Source organism: Pogoniulus pusillus, chromosome 6 (assembly GCF_015220805.1).
Source record: "Pogoniulus pusillus isolate bPogPus1 chromosome 6, bPogPus1.pri, whole genome shotgun sequence".
Lineage (NCBI taxonomy): Eukaryota > Metazoa > Chordata > Aves > Piciformes > Lybiidae > Pogoniulus > Pogoniulus pusillus.
The window spans coordinates 17,299,751-17,318,655 of NC_087269.1; the positions used below are offsets into that span (position 1 = coordinate 17,299,751).

At 45.2% G+C, this 18,905-nt stretch overlaps 1 protein-coding gene across 1 annotated transcript; it reads left to right on the forward strand.

Moving 5' to 3' along the window:
- Positions 1–270: 270 nt before the first annotated feature.
- Positions 271–5,740, forward strand: HHEX (hematopoietically expressed homeobox). Its single transcript, XM_064145616.1, has 4 exons — positions 271–720; positions 2,348–2,526; positions 2,760–2,810; positions 4,502–5,740. The coding sequence occupies exons 1-4, from the start codon at positions 342–344 to the stop codon at positions 4,733–4,735; spliced, it is 843 nt and encodes a 280-aa protein (XP_064001686.1). The 5' UTR covers positions 271–341; the 3' UTR covers positions 4,736–5,740.
- The last annotated feature ends 13,165 nt before the right edge of the window (positions 5,741–18,905 follow it).

Sequence of the window (18,905 nt, forward strand, 5' to 3'; positions counted from 1 at the left end):
GTCGGGGCCAGCGGATCGCTCACCGCTGCCTGGACTCCCCGAGGCAGCGGCAGTGGTTGATTGGCGCCACGGGGAGTTTGCTCGGGGAGGCGGGGGGAGTGATCGCCGGCGGGGGGTGGTTTTCCCCTTCCCTGGCTGGGCTCATTGGCTAGACCGAGCCGTGGCAGGAAGGGGACAGAGACCACGCGGGCTCCGCCCCGCGCCAATAGAAACCTATCGAAGGGTAACCCGAGCCCAGAGAAACCCTCGGCGGCGGTGCCAGTACTCAGCCGCCGCGGTCGGGGCCGGCTTTCCGCAGGGGCGGCCGGGACCGCCGGGGGTGCGCGGGCGCTGGCCGTGCCATGCAGTACCAGCCGCCAGGCGCGGCGCCGGCGGCCCTGGGCGTCGGCGTCCCACTGTACGCGCCCACACCGCTGCTTCAGCCCGCGCACCCCACGCCCTTCTACATCGAGGACATCCTGGGCCGCGGTCCCGCCACCGCCCCAGCCCCTCACTCCTTACCCGCCCCGCCGCCGCCGACGCTGCCGTCTCCCAACTCCTCCTTCACCAGCCTAGTGTCCCCGTACCGGACCCCCATCTACGAGCCGACCCCCATCCACCCGGCCTTCTCCCACCATCTCGCTGCCACCTACGGCACTGGCGCCTACGCTGGGTCCCTCTACTCCTTCCCCCGCGCCGTCGGCGACTACGCACACGCTCTGATCCGACAGGACCCCCTGGGTAAGCCATGTCCCACCCTGCCCTCCCCGGCTGACTTAGCGCCGCTCCCATCTCGTTGCCGTCCCTCCGTCGGAGATTGGGAAGGGAGGGAAATGGGAAGTGTCTGAAATTTGCTCCTCTCTGCCGCCTGTCCCGCCGCCTTTCTGCTCTCCCCTTGTCTCACTCCAGCCCCCGTCTGATTTACAGTAAATTAAAGACGCGTCGTGCTCCGGGGCTGGCAACAAGACTGCAGTGCGCGGCCGCGGTGACTCAGATTTGTTTTCCTTAAACCAAGTGACTCTGAGAGCGTCCTTAGTAGTGTCGCGTGTGGTTTTGGTGGGGAGTTTTAATTGTACTGGGAGATCGCATGGCAGATCTCAACCCTTTCCTGCGGATGACTTGAAAAAACAGACGGGAGGCCGGCTCCGCTCTCGGGGCCCCCGCGGCTCCCCGGTAGGTCAGGTCGAGCCGAAAGCGGGTGGGTTGGAGCGGGGCCCTGGCGGTCCCTTCGCGCCCGAGGCTGGGGAAGCGTCCCCGCTGTGGGGGCTGAGCCCCGCGCCCAGGCTGCACCACTTGTTCTTAGCGATTGCAAAACTGGACCTGACTCACCACATTCATGCAGTGAAAGAGGCTGACCCTTTCCGTTCATACAGGAAACCTTGAGCTCTCGATAGGAGTAAATCTGGTTTCAGAAGCTGTTAAGTGTTTTCCTGGCCGCCTGAAGCAGGCTCTTCCCCGGGAGTCGTGCACATTGCTGATTACTTTATCGACATCCTCAATACAGACAAATTCAGGAAACACTCGACTTCTGATAGCCGGGATCCGTTTTTCTGATATTGTTCATTTCCTCTGTGTGGGATGTGACTTTATGACAGCTAAAATAACCAGTTGCTTCCTATTTTTTGAGTCTGTTTTGCACCAGAATTACTAAAGCCTGACGCAAGCAAAATCTTGAAAAACAATGAAGCAAATTTCAAAGGGTGCAGGCAGCAAGACAGAAAGACAAACAGAGTGACTCAGTGGCACTGGCCAGAGCCTCTGGCCCCAGGACGCAGCTGCTGCTCTGCAGAGGGATTGTCGCTGCCTGCACCGCCTCGCCCCGCACCGCTGTCCCCGGCACGGGGCTGGGCGCGTTCTCTCGGTCCCAGTGGGGATGGGGGGCTCGGGGCGCTTCTTGCCGTAAGCGGGTGGGGACCCCGTACCCTCGTATTGCAGCGTCCCTCTCGCCCAGCCCCGCAATGACTCCGCGGGGACCCGGGCAGTGGGCAGTGGTGCATAGAGTGCAGAGAAAGGGATATAGGTTCTTGAGGCATCTCACTGAAAGAGCAGAAGGAAGCAAAGGTCTTGCCTTTTTTTTTTTTTTTTTTCGCTTTTTTTCTTTCTTTGCGAGATAGACCAACAGGAAACACATTGACGGAAATGTTGCCAAAGCCTGTAGAGTGGCTTTAACTGGTCTCTTGCGGAGATGAAAAATCAGAGCAGGCAAGAGATCATACTAGAACTGGGGGAAATAAAACCAAGAGAAGGAAATTAACGGATCCTGGACCCTGTGTGCCTCTAGGCCTGGAATCGGGTGGGGGCCGGGGCTCCCCAGGCACCTGTGTCTGCGGCCGGCCTGTGACCCTCGGCGCTGTGCCTTTCTTTGAAGGGAAGCCGCTGCTGTGGAGTCCCTTCATCCAGCGGCCACTGCACAAGAGGAAAGGGGGACAGGTCCGCTTCTCCAACGACCAGACCATCGAACTCGAGAAGAAGTTCGAGACACAGAAATACCTCTCCCCACCAGAGAGAAAGCGCCTGGCCAAGATGCTGCAGCTCAGTGAGAGGCAGGTGAGGTCGAGCCCTCATCCCAGGAAACCACATCCTATCCTCGGGCCGCCCCCGGGGCCAACGATGGCAGCCCTGCTCCGTCCAGCTGCGTCGGTGCACCACTCCCGGGAACCCGGACTGGGGCGGGGGGCCTAGGCGGGGCTGACACTTGTTTTCTCTTTGTGGCCCGGGTAAGGCTTCTGGTGCTTACCGGCTCTGAGACTACCCTGTGCCTTCTCGTTGTCGTTGCTCAGGTCAAAACATGGTTTCAGAATCGCAGAGCCAAATGGAGGCGTCTAAAACAGGTACGGGGATGTTTCTGTTTCTATAGAAATAAGTATTTTAATTGTCTTATCTTGTGCCTTGCTCACCTATTCCAGGTTGTATGCAAAAGTCATCTGAAAGGCTGTTTAACCTCTTCACCTTGATTAAAAAGACAAATAGCCATGCTGAAATCCATGAGGGTTCACTCAGGCAGCACTAATGTTAAAAGCTCCTAATGTAGTTCCTATATCAATTATGCCCAGCTTTCACACACTACCTATTAAAACTCCACGCTAATTGTTTTGTAAACCCATATGTTGTTTAGCCAATTAGCATGGAAAAGATAAGTAATTGTCAGTAAATTACTTAGGCAGTTGTTTTGGAGAAGAGTATTTACTGGTCTTCTAAAGTGCTCCATCTTAATAAACACAAGTCTGCAGACTTTGGGAGAGACAGGTACAAATGCCTTGTTTGTTTTGAGGAGCTGCATGGGAAATTGAGTAGCTTTTACTTTTTGTTTAGGGATGTTAAGGTGTATGAGACTGAGAGCAGTTTTACTTCCCTTAAAAATTGTGCTTAAGCAGATTTTTTTTTTCACTGCCCAGATGGGCCCGATCCAGTCTGGCTCGGCCAGATGGAAGCCTCGTGGCTCAAAAATTTGTGAAAAATCCCTGCATTGTGGCTCAAGTCTAATTTTACTAAGTGTGACATGGAAGGAAGAGTTTTACTCATAAACCAGACTTTAATATAAGAATAATAGGAAAAAGAATCACAGTGCACACTCCAGATGTATTTATTTTGTGTCCTTCCGCCCACCTCTACCCCCTGGTTTAACCCACAGTTCAGCTGATTTTTTTAATGAAACCCCTTCACACTGGCAAGAGGCAGGCTACGTTCCTGACTGTGCCTCCTTGGCAGGGCTTGACCCATGCTACAGTGTCTAGAGACACTGCTTGGGATCTCAGCCATTTTAAGTAATTTCCTCCTTTTCATTTAGTTGCATCCATTTCTCTGAGCCCACATAGTTATACCGTATGTACGTGTCTCTGCCTGCTTTCTTATAAGGGTATAATTTCATACCCCTGCAAGGGACTGGGCTCCCCAGATGTCTGCTGGTGCAGGGCTACTCCTGACTTCAGAAATGAATGAATTTTGGTTTGGTTTGGTTTGGTTTAGTTTGGTTTGTTTTTAATGGTGAGGATTTTAATGTAAAAGCTTGTCTTAATTAGTAATTTTTAACTTTTTTTTTTTTCCTCCATTGATGGATTTGGCTTCCCTTCTTTTGCTGTTGAGTGTAATTAAGGAAAGATCGGGCCAGGAGGAAGCTGTGTGTCGGTGTTTGTAGACTCATAATAAACATTTGCTTTGGTAAAGACAAAAGTTCAGAGGTTCCTGGGCTCCAGTAGCTCCTGACTCTTTTGAAGTGGCTGTGATAACCATCGCCAAGGAGCCTTATTCATGGCAGCAGCCCCTGTGGCTGCTGGGGAGTGGGACCAGAGCTGAGCTCCTAGGAGCATGCAGCTGAGCTCTTCCCTGGCCTTGTCCCACTCTTGATAGGATGCCGGGGTCAGGGTCGGAGCGGAGGGGCGGGGGAGGGAGGATAGCAGGACAAGTGCCTTTCTCTGCAAGAAATCCAAAGTGGTTTTTCCCTCACAGTACAGCTGAGGAAATCTCAGGCCTTCTGGCTCCATAGTCCCTTATTTCTGTGTAAAGCAAGCTTCTTTCGTTGCAGGAGAATCCCCAGGCCACCAAAAAAGAAGAAGTGGAAGGTGCTGACAGTCACAGTGACCAAAGACCGGAGAGCTGCCCGACCCCTGAGCAGAAGGATAAAGAGGTCTCCCTGGATGGTTCGCAGTACACCCCCTCACCAGCCTCACAGGAGGATCTGGATTCAGACGTCTCTGAGGACTCTGATCAAGAAGTGGACATTGAAGGCGATAAAGGCTATTACAACCCTACCCACTAACGGCCCCATGCAGAATGTGGACACTGACTCATCTTGCACTTCACCAGGGGCTCATTTGGAAGAACATTATGCTACAGGAGAAAACTTTTATCATTTCACTGAAAGAAAATAACACAAAACAGACTTGGTTTATAATAAAGAGAGAAAAAAATATATATTTTCCACAAAGTGTCATTTTTGGGCAGATCTCTAATTTGATTAAAGGAACATGGTTTGTATTTAATTACTTGTAAGATATATTTGTACATTAACTGATGTTCTAACTGAAATATAATACTATACCCTGTTCTTGCTCACAGGGGGTCTGAATGAGCTGCTGTTGATGATCAGGCAAAACTCCTCTCTAGCTAGTATGGAAGTGAATATGGATTGCAGGACTAAACCCTTTGTATGTATGAAAAAATATAGTTAATTGAAATGTCCTTAGCAAGCGGAGAAGCATGTTCTGTGAAACAAGGATGGATTTGACCATCCTGTCAAGTGCCTTATGCTCACACTGTTTTACCTGCTGTGGTGCTTTCCACCAATGTATCCCTCCAATCATCAGGTAGAGTCTTTGGACAGATTCATTTTCCTTTTCGTGTTAAATGAAATGTGCCTTCTTAGATTTTGTAGCACTTTGTCCCATAATCTGGATTGTTCCATTTGCAGGGAAAAAAAAAAAGGTGTGTTTTTCTCCTTGAAAACCTCTAGTACTGTTTTTTACAGATTTTATATTGAAGAAGAAAATGTGGAGCATGATAGAGCTCTGCTGTAGGAGAAAAACTAGCATCAGTTGTGGTGGATAAGGGAGGCACACAGCCATGGGAAGATAATGCCCATTGTACACTTATATGCTTCTGTACATATTAGTTTTCTTTAAAAGTCATGGTTTTATACCTCGCATTGTTCATACTTTGTACATAGTTGTTCAATGTTAAGACAAAAAAAAAAAAAAAAAGGCAAAACCTGGTATTTAATTTTTGATGGACTTGTCTGTGAAATAAAACTAAACTCTACACCCTCTGCTGTGCTTACAGTCCAGTTACTGCCAGAAGAAACCCAAACCTCCTTGCCGCCAACAATGCTCCACTCGTGTTGAAACAGGGCTTTTTCCTGCAGTACTGTGCTACTTGCCGGCCACCCTGCCCCCCTCTGCTCGCCTTCATGTTGCAGGCATCTTGTGTGGGCTCACTATTTTTTTTTTAATTAATTTTTCTATTTTTCAGCCCTCTGCCTCAGATTTTGGGTTTGCCGGTACCGTTGCCTGCTCGGGAAAGAGAGGAAAGCCTGATCTGCAAGTCCCAGCTAGATGCGTAGGTGTTTATCTCCGAGTCGTGCGGACCCTGGGGGACCCGGAGGGGAGCGGGCTTGGAGGAGGAGCAGAGCCGGCAGTGCCTGCTCGGGGCCGGACATCGACCCCAGCCGGGGGCAGCCGCTGACCCGCCTAAGTCAACAGTGGTTTTTCATTGTCCTTTCTCCGAAATTATGCCGTCCCGAGGGCGCGGGGAAAAGGCACGGCCCGGGGGATGCGGAGAAATGCCCTCAGACATCCCGCGGGTGGGCGACGTCCGACGTCTTCGGGCACCCCCAGGCGTCTCAGCCATCACATAGAGAATTAGGAAGAGGGCGGGTGCCACAGAGACTTTTTAGTGCCACGAAAAAAAAGTAGGGAGCAAACAATGCCTATTTTGCCTGTCGAAGGTGTGCGTGGCGGGCAGCATTTAGGGCAACTGGTTCGTCACGTCTCAGCTGATTAATGCTTCGAGAAACAGCAGCTGAGTTTCTGAGTAATTGAGTAGCTTTAGCTTTGGTTTACTCTTTTAAAACGAAATAGGGGCCGAAAACATAAAGCAGAAAGTACGATTCCGTCGCCACCTGTGCCTGTCCACGGTGGAACAAGCACAAAGCCTCTGGACGTTTCACCGGCCCTGCAAGACCCGGTGCGCGCAAGGTGATGATGCCTTCGTCGAGAAGAGAAAGCCTGCGACGGCCTCCACAGAGGAAGAAAAAATATTCTCCCTCCCGAGAGTTTCTGTCGCAGACCTCAGACCAGGTCCTGGCGAGGGCGGGAACAGCCCGCAGTTAGTCTGTGGGGCCGAGCCAAGGGGGCCGAGGAGAGGTGACAGGAGAGGAGCTCCTCGCGCAAGGGCGTTCTTGTCTTTTCCCTTTCGTTTTCCTTTCTCTTGTCTGTCTGTCTCGAACGAGATCAGAGAGGACGAATCTGACTGTCCTTCTTCGAAGTGGCTTTGTCATAGGACTGTGCTTTCGAGCGGTGACGGGAACACGCGTGGGAGACGCGAGACCCGCCGGGGCGGGCGAGCGCAGGAGGTGGCCCAGTGGTGCGGCGCCTTGGGTGAACTCCAGCAAAACTGATTTCCACGAGGGGCGAGCTGGGAGACCGCCGCGCTTAAAGACTGACACGGCTCCATTCATGATGGGGTTGGGGCTCTGGGTTTGTATCCCGACCGGTGTAACGTGGCTCCGGAAAGCCGAATTTGTTAAACCCCGGCGCTTCTCAGCGATGGCAGAGGAGTTGGCGGCTCCCTGCAGCTGGGAAGCGCCGATGCAGTTTGCAGACACCGGGGATGTGGATTTTCAGAGCGTCGAGACAGGTGACATCAGCGTTGTCACCCAGTCTCGGCTGCGGAAATACCCTTTCTCACACACCCACCCGCTCGTGGAGGACGTGGGTCATCGCTTCACGGCACCTTGGCAAAACCCACCGGTGGGCGCAGGCTGAACTGCCCGTTAGAGCACCCCTGCGGCAGCCGGCCCGAGCACCCAAAGCCCGTTTCCACAGCGAGGGAGACCTGTGTGGGGATCCCTGTGGCGGGGCTCTACCCAGGCCGTCGCCTCTCCTCGGCAGGAGAAAACCAGCCAAAGCACTTGACACCGTTCCATAAAACTTTCGAGCCCCTTCCGTGCCACTCTGGTTTTCCCTGTTTGTTTGCCTGTTGACTATTTCATGCCGAACTAGCACGTATACCCTTCCAGTACAGCTCCCGTCTTGTTTTCCACTTTTTTATCAGCTGATCCAACTTGAAAATGGTTATCATTTAGCAGAAAAACAAACAGAAAAGCACATTTTTGTAAGCAAAACGTTAATGATTGGAAGAATTGCACCAATTTCAGCTTGACAGTGTGTGATTAATCCTCCGGGTCAGGTACTTATATTTTTAGTCATTAGGTTCGTCGGCCTTTGATATACAGAACTGTTTCTGGCCTAATAGGGTATCGACCCAGCCGCTTATGTACTTTGACTCCGTACACAGCGCGGCTCCAGGGACCGCCGAGACTCGCAGCGGGCACGGCTGCCCGCCCCGCCGGATGCGCGGGCTGATCCAGGCCGGGAAGAGCTGCTAGGGTGACCGAGACTGCCCCAAATGCGGCGGCCAGTGTCACCCGTGGGAGCGGGAAGGACCCCCCTTGGCACGGCGAGCTCACCTCCGCGGCATGGTCGGGGGGAGCTCAGAGGGCTCCTGCGGTGTGCAGGCAGCGGAGAGAAGAGCGGTTGAACGACTTTTGAAGTCCTGGACACTTTAATCCTGAAATAGCCAGAACGTTTTTCGTTGCCCAATAATAGGAAATAATAACTTACAACTCCTAATTATTCACTTTCCCTAGAAAGGACCTTCCTCTCGGATAAATGGAGATTTTAATGGACAACAATAAATTGTATTAGGCCCCGGAGAAATCTAATGTGACATGTCTTCTCTGAGCACTAAAACCAACCAACCAAACTTACAAACCCAACCAAACTTACAAACCCAACCAAACTCCCCTTCCCCCCCCCCAAAAAAAAAAAAAAATCTGTACATGCAGAACTTCTAGCTATGTATACATGTAAAGGAAAAGTTAGGTTTTAAAGACATTATTTTAGCACAGGAGAAAATTTCAAGATTGGCAGTGCTGAAAACCTGAAATGAGCCTTAACAACAGATCAGAGCATGCTGATCTCATTCAGATCAACTTCCCATCAACGTTTAATAATGGTTTGGATTTAGCAAGGACAGAAAGATTTCGTCTAGGTCTGTAGGTGTCAACAACTGCTTACCAAAGAGTCTTTACCTACTGTGAAGTGTCTGTGTTATTCTGAATTGTGGACTTTGCTGGCTGCAGGACTTAGGAGCATAGGAGGTTTGCTGTCTTCCTACTTATTCAAACAGGAAATCAATGTGTATTTCTAAAATATTTCAGGTGGTGCATGCCAAGCCAAAAAAACTTGACACAATTGTGAAAAAGCCTCATCATGATAACTTAAGTGGCTCCATTTCACAACTCCATTGTTTGAGAGCTATTGGCAAACAACTGCTAAAAGCAGGGAATCGCAAGCGAGTCCAGACAGTTATTCTGGTCACATGGAGCTATTGCAACAAATTATTATTTGGTCAACTCTTTCAATTGACTTGGTGACTTGTGAATTTTCTCCTGAATGTCAAATAACCTCCCATATCTTAAAGACAGAATTTGTAATTGGAGTAATTGAGATAGAGGTATTTTTCCTACCAGACTGATACCCACCCATGTCATTAAGCCTTAATAATAAATAGAACTAATAGAAGGTTCGTTGTTGTGGGTTTGGGTGTTTGTTTCACCCATATGAAAAAGAACCATGCTCAGAAAGACTAGGCTCATGCTTGTTCTTCAGTAATGACCTTTCCCCCTTTTTTAAAATAAAATGTATTTTCTTGATTTTCCTAAGGGTGTTATTTGAGATGTCAAAGATGCTAGTGCAACTCTGAGAAATACCTACTTTAAGTTGTTCACCCTCCCGTCAGCTAGACAGAAGCAAAAAGTGTATGGATATGCATTAACGACTAAGAATTTATCTGGTGATTTTGTAGAAGATGTCAATCATTACAACGGTAATGTGTGCATGCATGCAGGCTAGACATTTTCAAGTACCTGTTTAAAGGAGTAGATTAGATTGGTGGGTTTGTCTGAGTACACTTCATTAAGTGGGTGCCTGCAGTCAGCTAGGAACACTAATGCTAAGGACAGATTGAACTTGTGAGTTTTTTGATACAATTTAGCAAATTATTTGTGTTAAAATATTGAATGGTCATGGCTAATGACCTGCCATCTCATGAGCCTTAGGGAAGGTGCTAGTTCCAGGAGATCTGATTCAATCAATCTCATTTAAACACTAAAAATCACTCCTGACAAACATGTAGACCTCAATAGCTTTAACACTATTTCAGCAGGCTGAGTTACAGTCAGCCAGGAGCCCAGACTATGACCTGCTAAAACTGAGCAGATTATCTTAATAGACTCTTAGTAGGTTTTGGGTTTGGAAAAAAACCAAAAAGCTAACCAACTAACCAACCAACTAACAATTCCAGACCAAAACAAACCTGCCTGACTGAATGTAATCTACTGATCTTTTTCTCTTGTTGTCTGAGCAAGGCCTTCATGCAGTTCCCCACATATCAATCTGTGCCATTGCTTTGAAGACCTGTGTGGAGAAACTTCTTATAGATCATTTCCTGTGCCATAACTTTTCTTGGCTATTGCAGAGGGACTTTCCATGAGCATGGCATGTAAGTTTAAAAAAGCATTCTGCTTTTGCCTAGGCAGGTTTCATCTCTAGAATGTCAAGTTGTATCTCTAGAATGACTTAGCAAATGCTTCCTAACAACTTTAATATTTGACTTGTCTTAGCTATATGCAAATTTTCAAAAAGCCTTCATCAAGCTGAATTAGCTAATCTTCAAAAATACTATTTTTATCCTAGTCTAGTTGTACTGAGAGTACTTGTCCTAGGATATGCCCACATGAGGATACAGGCATTTTAAAATGAGTCAGAACTGTCCATGACCATGCAGTTGTACCTCAATGACTTACTGCAGCTATCAGGACAAAGAAAAGAGGAAGAAGTAATTTTGCTTTACACACATCAGTTCTTCCACTTCCTTTTCTATGTAAGAAGAAACCCTTTTACCCAGTCAAAACCTTAGTCTAGCACACAGTCAGTCAGAGAGCATCTCAGACCTGTTGCAAAGCTAGGGTATAAAAAGACCCAGTTCTGCAAAAGACTGGGCCAGTGGCTGAGGTTACTCTCAAGGGTCTTGTCCTCCCAGACATCAACAGACCCTTTTGATTGTGCCAGGAGAGCTCTTTCCAAAGCTACATTGAATGAAAACAGCCCAAGTTAGTGTAAGCAGTCTAAAGGATGGTAACAGTGTAAAGAAAAGCATCATTTTATCTGGAGCTGTGTTGTCACAGTGGAGAAAATTTTTCTAATTCAGAGAATGTAGTTAATTGGTTCTGGGCTCCTTGTCTAGGAAGAAACTCGATTAAATTTGGCTCTGTGTTGTCACAGTTAGATATGTGCAGAAACTGTGAATGAGTTACTCTGTTGGGGTCTGGCCTTCTGAGCTAGCCCATTTCTTTGGCTTTGTCCCTGGAGGCTGACACAGGCAATCTTGGCACAGTATTGTGGCTGTACACTCTTATCTCCTTGATGAGTGCCTTACCCCAAGTGAAATAACATTATTTTATTCAGTGGACAGCAGCAATAGTGGCAGCAGCAGGGGCAGCTGCTCTTGGCAGGCTCAGACACCTGGATCTTGTCTCTGTGAGCAGGCAGGAGGTGCAGAGCACTTCCCCAAAATAACGTCCCTTTATGGTAACTCTTTTCGGGAAGCTGAGGACTGAACCCAATCAGATCACTAATTGCTTTTGAAAATCTGAGACCAGCAGGTAGTCTTCACGTTGTTCACAATTTCCTGTACTGGTACAAGAAAACAATGCTGATGCTGCAGTAGCTGAATAGAAGACATTCATTTTCTGCTGGTGCTCCTCTCACAATGAATACTGCTCATGTTTGGAACTGGTTTGCTCCACCAGCTACCTTCCTCCTCTAAAGCTTGTGGAGTATCTGAGAGGTCAGGGTGTACTTACAGGAAATGCAGGTGTTGAATAACAGAATATATGTTAGAATATATTTATGACTTAATCACAAAAAAGTTATGCTGCAGTCACTGATTTACCTGATAACATCTCCAGATTGCACAGCAGCTTTTTGTCCCTTTTAACCATTGCCCAATATTTTTGCGTAGAAATATTTTTCTACTCAACCTGCAAATGGAAGCAAACATTTTTGCTAGAGAAGAATTATGGTGCAGATGCCTGCAGCTGACATATCACCAGAACTTCTGTGAATATACTGTATGGTGGGATACAACTTCTTGATTTTAGAATCTTTTGCCAAGTAGCAGAAGTTCCCCATGCCTGAATAATAAATCCTTCACATGTGCGGTTGTGGTTGGGGAGGGCAATTTATATTGGTTCATTATCAACCACTTCAAAATGAGATTGCTGTGTTGTAATATTGCCATTAGAAAAGAATCATAGAATCAGTCAGGGTTGGAAGGAACCACAAGGACCATCTAGTTCCAACCCCCCTACTATGGGCAGGGACACCCGACCCTAGATCAGGCTGGCCAGAGCCCCATCCAGTTTGGTCTTAAACATCTCCAGGGACTGGGCCTCAACCACCACCCTGGGCAACACATTCCAGGCTCTCACCACTCTCATGGTGAAAGACTTGTTAAAAACATTATTTTATGTTCTTGTGCATTTTTTTTTCCAAAGATGTGACTCTTTTCTTCATGACTGTCTCCTAAACTATCAGTTGCACAATTCATCAACATGACCTGTACAGTCTTATTTCCTATATACATAATCAATACACCTAAGCACTGCCAACTGAAGCACAAGTGATGATATTTTTAAATGCAGAGAATTAAGTTATCTTTCAATTGCACCAGAACAAATGTAGGATAAATAATGCCATTAAATAGGAGATTAATTAAGGCCTTATTTTTCCTTAGTTGCTTACGGAATCTACATTACTACATACCTTCCATTATTTGCAAATTACACCAGACTGATTGAATAAATGCTTTAAAATGGGTTCTGAACACTGGTTTAGGAGCACAGAGGAAGTGGTTTCTTAGACAACTGCTACCCACATATTGATTTGATAACAGAGAAGTAGAGGGGCGAAGATGATTATGTTGATGTACGGAGCTGTTGATTGTTTAATTGAAGGTTAAATTTTTAGCTTCACTAGTCAATTACCTGATCTCATTAAGTTCTTAAAAATCACTAAAATACCATTCTGGCTGAAGCAGCTGCACTTTGCTACTATATTGTCTAAAGCATTAGGAAAATCATTTGCTAATGGTGCTTTGCAAGTGTAAACGTGTTATTTTTAGCATCCGAATAAGCTTTCTCCATGTGAGAGATCTTGAGTGGCTACCCTGCACCAGGTATGTAAAGTCAGGGAAGGATATGAAATGTGGTTTTGTGTTTGTTTAAATGAATTCTAAATACTTAAACCCTACCAATAGAGTAGAGGATGAAAGAAGAAAATCACCATTCGTAACATTAAAGCTGTTTTAAATATGAATGTAAGAATTTGTCCACCACCTGGCAGGTTTTAAAGAGATGATTTTAAAGGATAAATGTGAACTAAGACAGCATTTGGCATCTCAGCAAAGGGAAAAAGTCCCATACTTTGAAGATGTTATAGACACCAGCATGGCAGCACAAAGTAGTGGTGTTCTGAAGACTGGAGCAACGAGGATGTCTTGTCCTGTGCCTAACCTCATTACTTTGGAACTTGTTAGTAAAGGACTTTGCATGGCATCTTCCAGATTCTGTATGTCACAATACAAGCAGTACTGACACAAGGATTCCTACATACTTCCAAGCAATCACATGAATGCATCCTTACAAGATGACAGATTTTCATTTACGGGATGACTGTCTCAGAAAAGGTAGGTGATTAGTCAAAGATTTTACAGTGAAATGTAAAGCCCTTTCCAAAGCCTATGTGACAAGACTTCTGCTTTCTTGTGTACTCTTCTTTGCTTGTTTTGGTTTTAGACCAGCTGGTTTCCTTGGAAAATAAGGAGTCTGAGATGACTTTATTTACTCTTGCAAAGATGTAACAAGAGGTTATGAATCAAGCCCCAGAATGAGAGATAAATCTATCTATCTGTCTGTTATAACCTTAAGTTCCCATATCAGTAGCCCCCAAACTATCTGTATGTCTGTTACTTAGTTTTTTAGGTATCTGCCAGGAGAGGTTTAATTTGGATGGTAGGAAAATTTTCATTACAGAGAGAGTGGTCAGGACATTGGAATAGGTTGCAGAGTCACCATCCCTGGAGGTAAGGAACATGTGGACATGGAACTTTGGGATGTGGTTTAATGGCCATGGTGATGTCAGATGATGGTTGGACTTGGTGACTTTAGAAGTCTTCCCCAACCAAAACAATTCTATGATTCTGAGAGTCTCTGTGTAAGGCAAATGTGGCTAGTTGCTGCATTTTGAGGTCACAAAAACTGGTGACTGGACTCTGCACAAGGCATTGATATAAGTGATGAAGTCAACCCCAAATTCCAGGGCATTCACAGGGAGTCTTTCTGTCTTCTTTAGTGTTATAGTAGGTGCCAGAGGGTATTTTCTGCAGTAACACAAACACAAACAGTGGCACTAAAAAAAAAAAAAAAAGACAACCCAAACCCCCAAAAATACCAACCAACCCTCAAAAAAAAACAAACAAACAAAAAACAACCAAAACCAAGAACCACATTTTGAAATAATTGCATCAATTTTGGTCTCTCAGACTGCAAAACTTTTCAAGGAGTCCTTTTCTTATAAAATTCCTCTCTGTTTTTTCTTTTAGAGTGGATTTTGCCTTTTTAGAGTGTGGGGAGGGGATATCTCAGTTCTGTATTGATTGTTGAAGAGGGCAGAAAGAGTAGGAGTTGTGTAGAGCTTGCTCTGAGACACTTGTACTGTCAAGCCAGACAAGTCTTTTACGCCAGTATTATTGTTAACAACCTGTCTAATCAAAATGGTACTGAAACCTTTCTTATATTCAAATAGCACAAACTCTTTTTTGAAAAAGTTACAGCCAGTAAAACTTGGTTTACCATTGCAGTTTCTGGAATGGTAGAAAATTCAGCTGCAATTTGTTTACAGGAACAATTAAATAACTTAAAACACTGATTCAAAGGCATTTCTTGGTGATAGCTGCTATCAGCAGTGGATTGACTTCCTTCTTGGTAAGCAGGCCAAAAGAGCCATCCTGGTGGTGGTGAGAGCTTGGGAATTCTCCTCTGCATGGAGCACTGTAGTTAGGAAGTTCTGAAGAGAGAAGCTCTGAGAATAGCCAGCTTAGGAAAGTGTCCAGGGATGAGTATTTGCAGAACCATTCTGAAATTTCATTCTGCTTAAGATCTCTGTGGTTTTGAGATAAGAAACTGTGGAATCTGAATAAAAGTAACTATACACTGAAGGAGTGAGTAGTGTAAGAACATCACTTGTGTGTAATCTCCCCTCTATTACAGATCTGTGCACTGGAGAAGGCTGGCTCACTGCTGTTGGTAGGCAAATTCTGAAGTGTTTGGCATGGGAGTTCATGCAGTTCATGCCAGTTATCTTCTAACTTGCACCCTGAAAGGCACACACATACATGCTTATACATTTACAATAATCTTTTGCATAACAGACTTGTGGAGAAGAAGCAGGTCACAATTTTCTTGAATATAGTAAGCATTTAGTTCTGAAATCCATGTTTTAAATCTCTCCTTTAAGTTTATAGTTAGTTTGGGATTTTTTTTCTTCTGTGCTGGTTGTCAGTGATATTTTCAGAGTATGAAGAACTATTTCTTCGGTAGCATGAGATATACAAAATCCCACAGCTTGCATTTCATCCTGATTTATGTGGCAGACTTAGCTAAGTATGTCAGCTTAGAAAGATCTTCTTTTCCTTATCAATAAATCAACACATTTCCTAAAATGAGGATGGTGTGTGATAACTTACTTTATATCTTTCATTCTCACTTGAGATGAGCTCATATACAGCACTGGCTTGCATTTAAGTTTTCTCAAACTTCTGCCTTTCAAGAATCAGCTAAAACATAGTGCTGGGAACATAATACATAATGAATGAAGATATTTTTGTGATTCCTGAAGATTGGTCTCACCTATTTCTCAATATGAGTAGGTGTTTAACTAGCCTATAAATATATACACATTTAAAAGCAGAATTTCCTCATGGCCATTAAGATCAGAAATATATGATACAAAAACACTGAAGTATTTTATTTTATCTTGGCAAGAATCTTTATCTAACTATGTAAATTTTATTCCCAAGATAATAAACTTTCTGACAAATCTTTTTTGTATTATCACTTGCAAATACTGAGGCTTTTAATAATCATATTGTTCAGTGCTTATATTGCCTAGACAACATTTACTGGGAATATGTTAATGTCCTGCTTTTAATTCCTGATGATACTGAAATTAAATTATCTCTGTGCTCTCTTACAACGTCTGTCTCCAGATCTAGAAGACTGTTTAGACAAACAATCAGGGGAGTTAGCTGTTCGCTGCCAGGGCAAGTGTCTGCAAATAGTCTCTGCGATCACATATTAGCCACTGCAAATGGAGGAATATGAATTAAGCATATAGATTTTGCACTTGTTTCCCTTGTGCCTCCCCCTTTTCCTTGCTGTGTTTGCTAATACATTTGTAAAGTCAGAAATGGCTCTGAATGTTGAGCGTTAATTAGACCTGGGAACTGGAGCATAAAGTAACATCTACATTTTATCCTTTTTAATCAAGAGGAAATGCTCTAATGTTGGATTTAGATTTAATGCAAAACTAAATATTTGTCTCACTCTATATTATGTCAGTAGATTAACTGTTATTTATCACAGTTTTAAAAAACTAGGGCTTTAATGCCTCATTTGACATGATTTTGTCAGTCCCTGGCAGAAAGCTGATAAACCATCCATTTGTGCCATTACAGCTGCCTCTTGTAGCCTTGTGCTGCTACAGAGAAGGGTCAGTTGTCATTTCCTTAAAACCTTTGGTTTTGGTAATTTTCTAACAGGTTGATCTTTAAAGCTCATTTGGATGAATTACAGAAGATAATTTCCAGACTATAAATCAGGTTTTGATGGTACAAAAATAGCTTAAATTGAGCAAGTGTACAAAAGTTCTCTCAATACTGTGCCCTTCTGTCAAGGTAGCTGAAGCTATTATTGCTGAACTTCCATTTCTTCCTTTCTTTTCAGTTTCTTCTCTGTAGGGATGTTACTATTGTTGCTTAGGTGTTTGTTTTGTTGTTATTGGTTTGTTGGGGTTTTTTTGGGGGGGTGGGGGTTAGGGTTTTTTTTTTTTTTTTTTTTGTAAGAGCCAGAAAAATAAAACCAACACACAGTGATGAAACAGGCATCCTGGCCTGTATCAGGAACAGTGTGGCCAGTAGGACAAGGGAGGTTATTCTGTCCCTGTACTCAACACCAGTCAGGCCACACCTTGAGGACTGTGTCCATTTCTGGCCTCCTCAATTCAAGAGAGATGTTGAGGTGATGGAATGTGTCCAGAGAAGGGCGGCAAAGATGGTGAGGGGCCTGGAACACAAAACCTATGAGGAGAGGCTGAGGGAGCTGAGGTTGTTTAGCCTGGAGAAGAGGAGGCTCAGGGGTGACCTCGTTGCTGTCTACAACTACCTGAAGGGACATTGTAGCCAGGTGGAGGTTGGCCTCTTCTCCCAGGCAACCAGCAACAGAACAAGGGGACACAGTCTCAAGTTGTGCCGGGGGAAGTCTAGGCTGGATGCTGGGAGGAAGTTCTTCCCAGAGAGAGTGATTGGCATTGGAATGGGCTGCCCAGGGAGGTGGTGGAGTCACCGTCCCTGGAGGTGTTCAAGAAAAGACTGGATGAGGCACTTAGTGCCATGGTCTAGTTGACTGGCTAGGGCTGGGGGATAGGTTGGACTGGATGATCTTGGGAGGTCTCTTCCAACCTGGTTAATTCTATGATTCTATGAAAGGGCTGTGGGAATGGACAATGTTATCTTGCACCCCAGTTCTTATAATCAACATGGATATGTTAATGCCAAGTACCCTGGCCTCAGAAGGTCTGTGTTACAAATGTTATTAGTCCTGCTGACTTCTATTGTATTTATTCCCATAGTAATTGTGAAGAGACAATATATTTGAGGCCCAGCTATAGATGTGTTTGAGATCGTGAAAGCCACCTGCATTGTCTGATACGATGGAAGCCCATGTGAAAAAATAGCTCAAATCATTCCCCCGGAACAGTGCAGATTCTCAAGTCATAGAAATGCTACTCTACACACCTCTTGTGAAGCCCAAATGACATCAAGTCTTGTTATAATTGTGGCAAACTACTTACCATCACTTTCCAATTAACCTCCTACATTCTTGGTTTTGAAAGGGGGTACTGTGGTACTGTGTCATTGACCCACTGACAGGGCTGCCTTCGGGTAGCTGTGACAGCCTGAGGAGTTAAAAAGGAGCAGGGGATTTCTGTTTCTCCTGTGGTGCTTTTCACTTCATCAGGCTCTGCTTACAGAATGAGAGCTTTACTAGTTTCATCAAAAACTTTAAGATAGTGATAAAAAAGCAATTGTAATGCCAGCAGGCAGGGCTACTCTTAACATACGGTGTTCGGTCCCTCACCTATGCTGTCGTGTGGCTAGATGTAGATCTGCTGTGTAACTAGCAAGCTTGCTGCAAAAGAGACTCCCTCTTGAGTGCAGTAACTCTATTAGAAATAGAAATCTGTACCTATTTAGGAAGTCTGGCACATTTTTACAATTATGTAAATGAAATGATCTGTAGAGTTTCAAGTCAAACCTGAGATTTGCTATGTCTCCAGAAGTGTAGGAACAGTCAGGCCACTAACTTGCAAAGAGTATAACTCATTCTACCTGTTTTGGATTTTGGTTTTTTCCCTTCTTCTTTTTTTTTCTATTGATCCCATTGAAGCCAACATCAGCATCTGCGTGAGTAAAATGAGTGTTTACTTTTGATGACTGTCTTTTGGTAGGGAAAGTATGTGGAAAATCAGCTGCTTGGGAGATTGAAGATAAGGCTTTTTATTTTACAGGCCAAAATGATTTTTTGCCCCACCAAAACGTAAGGAAAGATAGTTCCAGCACTGACAGTTCATATCCTATGAACATGTCTGAAATCTGAGGGTGAAGTCTTCTTGAAGAACTTCAGTTGCCACTTGCCTCAGTTCCTAGCCAGTCCTGTCTGTGTTGACAGTGTCCAGCCCAATGGTATGACAATCCTTTGCTGTGATGCACAGCAACTTCAGCAACAAGGCTTCAGTTTCTCCTACTGCTTT

Coding starts and splice junctions, on each gene's coding strand:
- HHEX (XM_064145616.1), top strand. CDS start 342: ATGCAGTACCAGCCGCCAGGCGCGGCGCCGGCGGCCCTGGGCGTCGGC. Junction 721..2,347: donor GATCCGACAGGACCCCCTGG/GTAAGCCATGTC, acceptor CTTTCTTTGAAG/GGAAGCCGCTGCTGTGGAGT. Junction 2,527..2,759: donor TGCAGCTCAGTGAGAGGCAG/GTGAGGTCGAGC, acceptor GTCGTTGCTCAG/GTCAAAACATGGTTTCAGAA.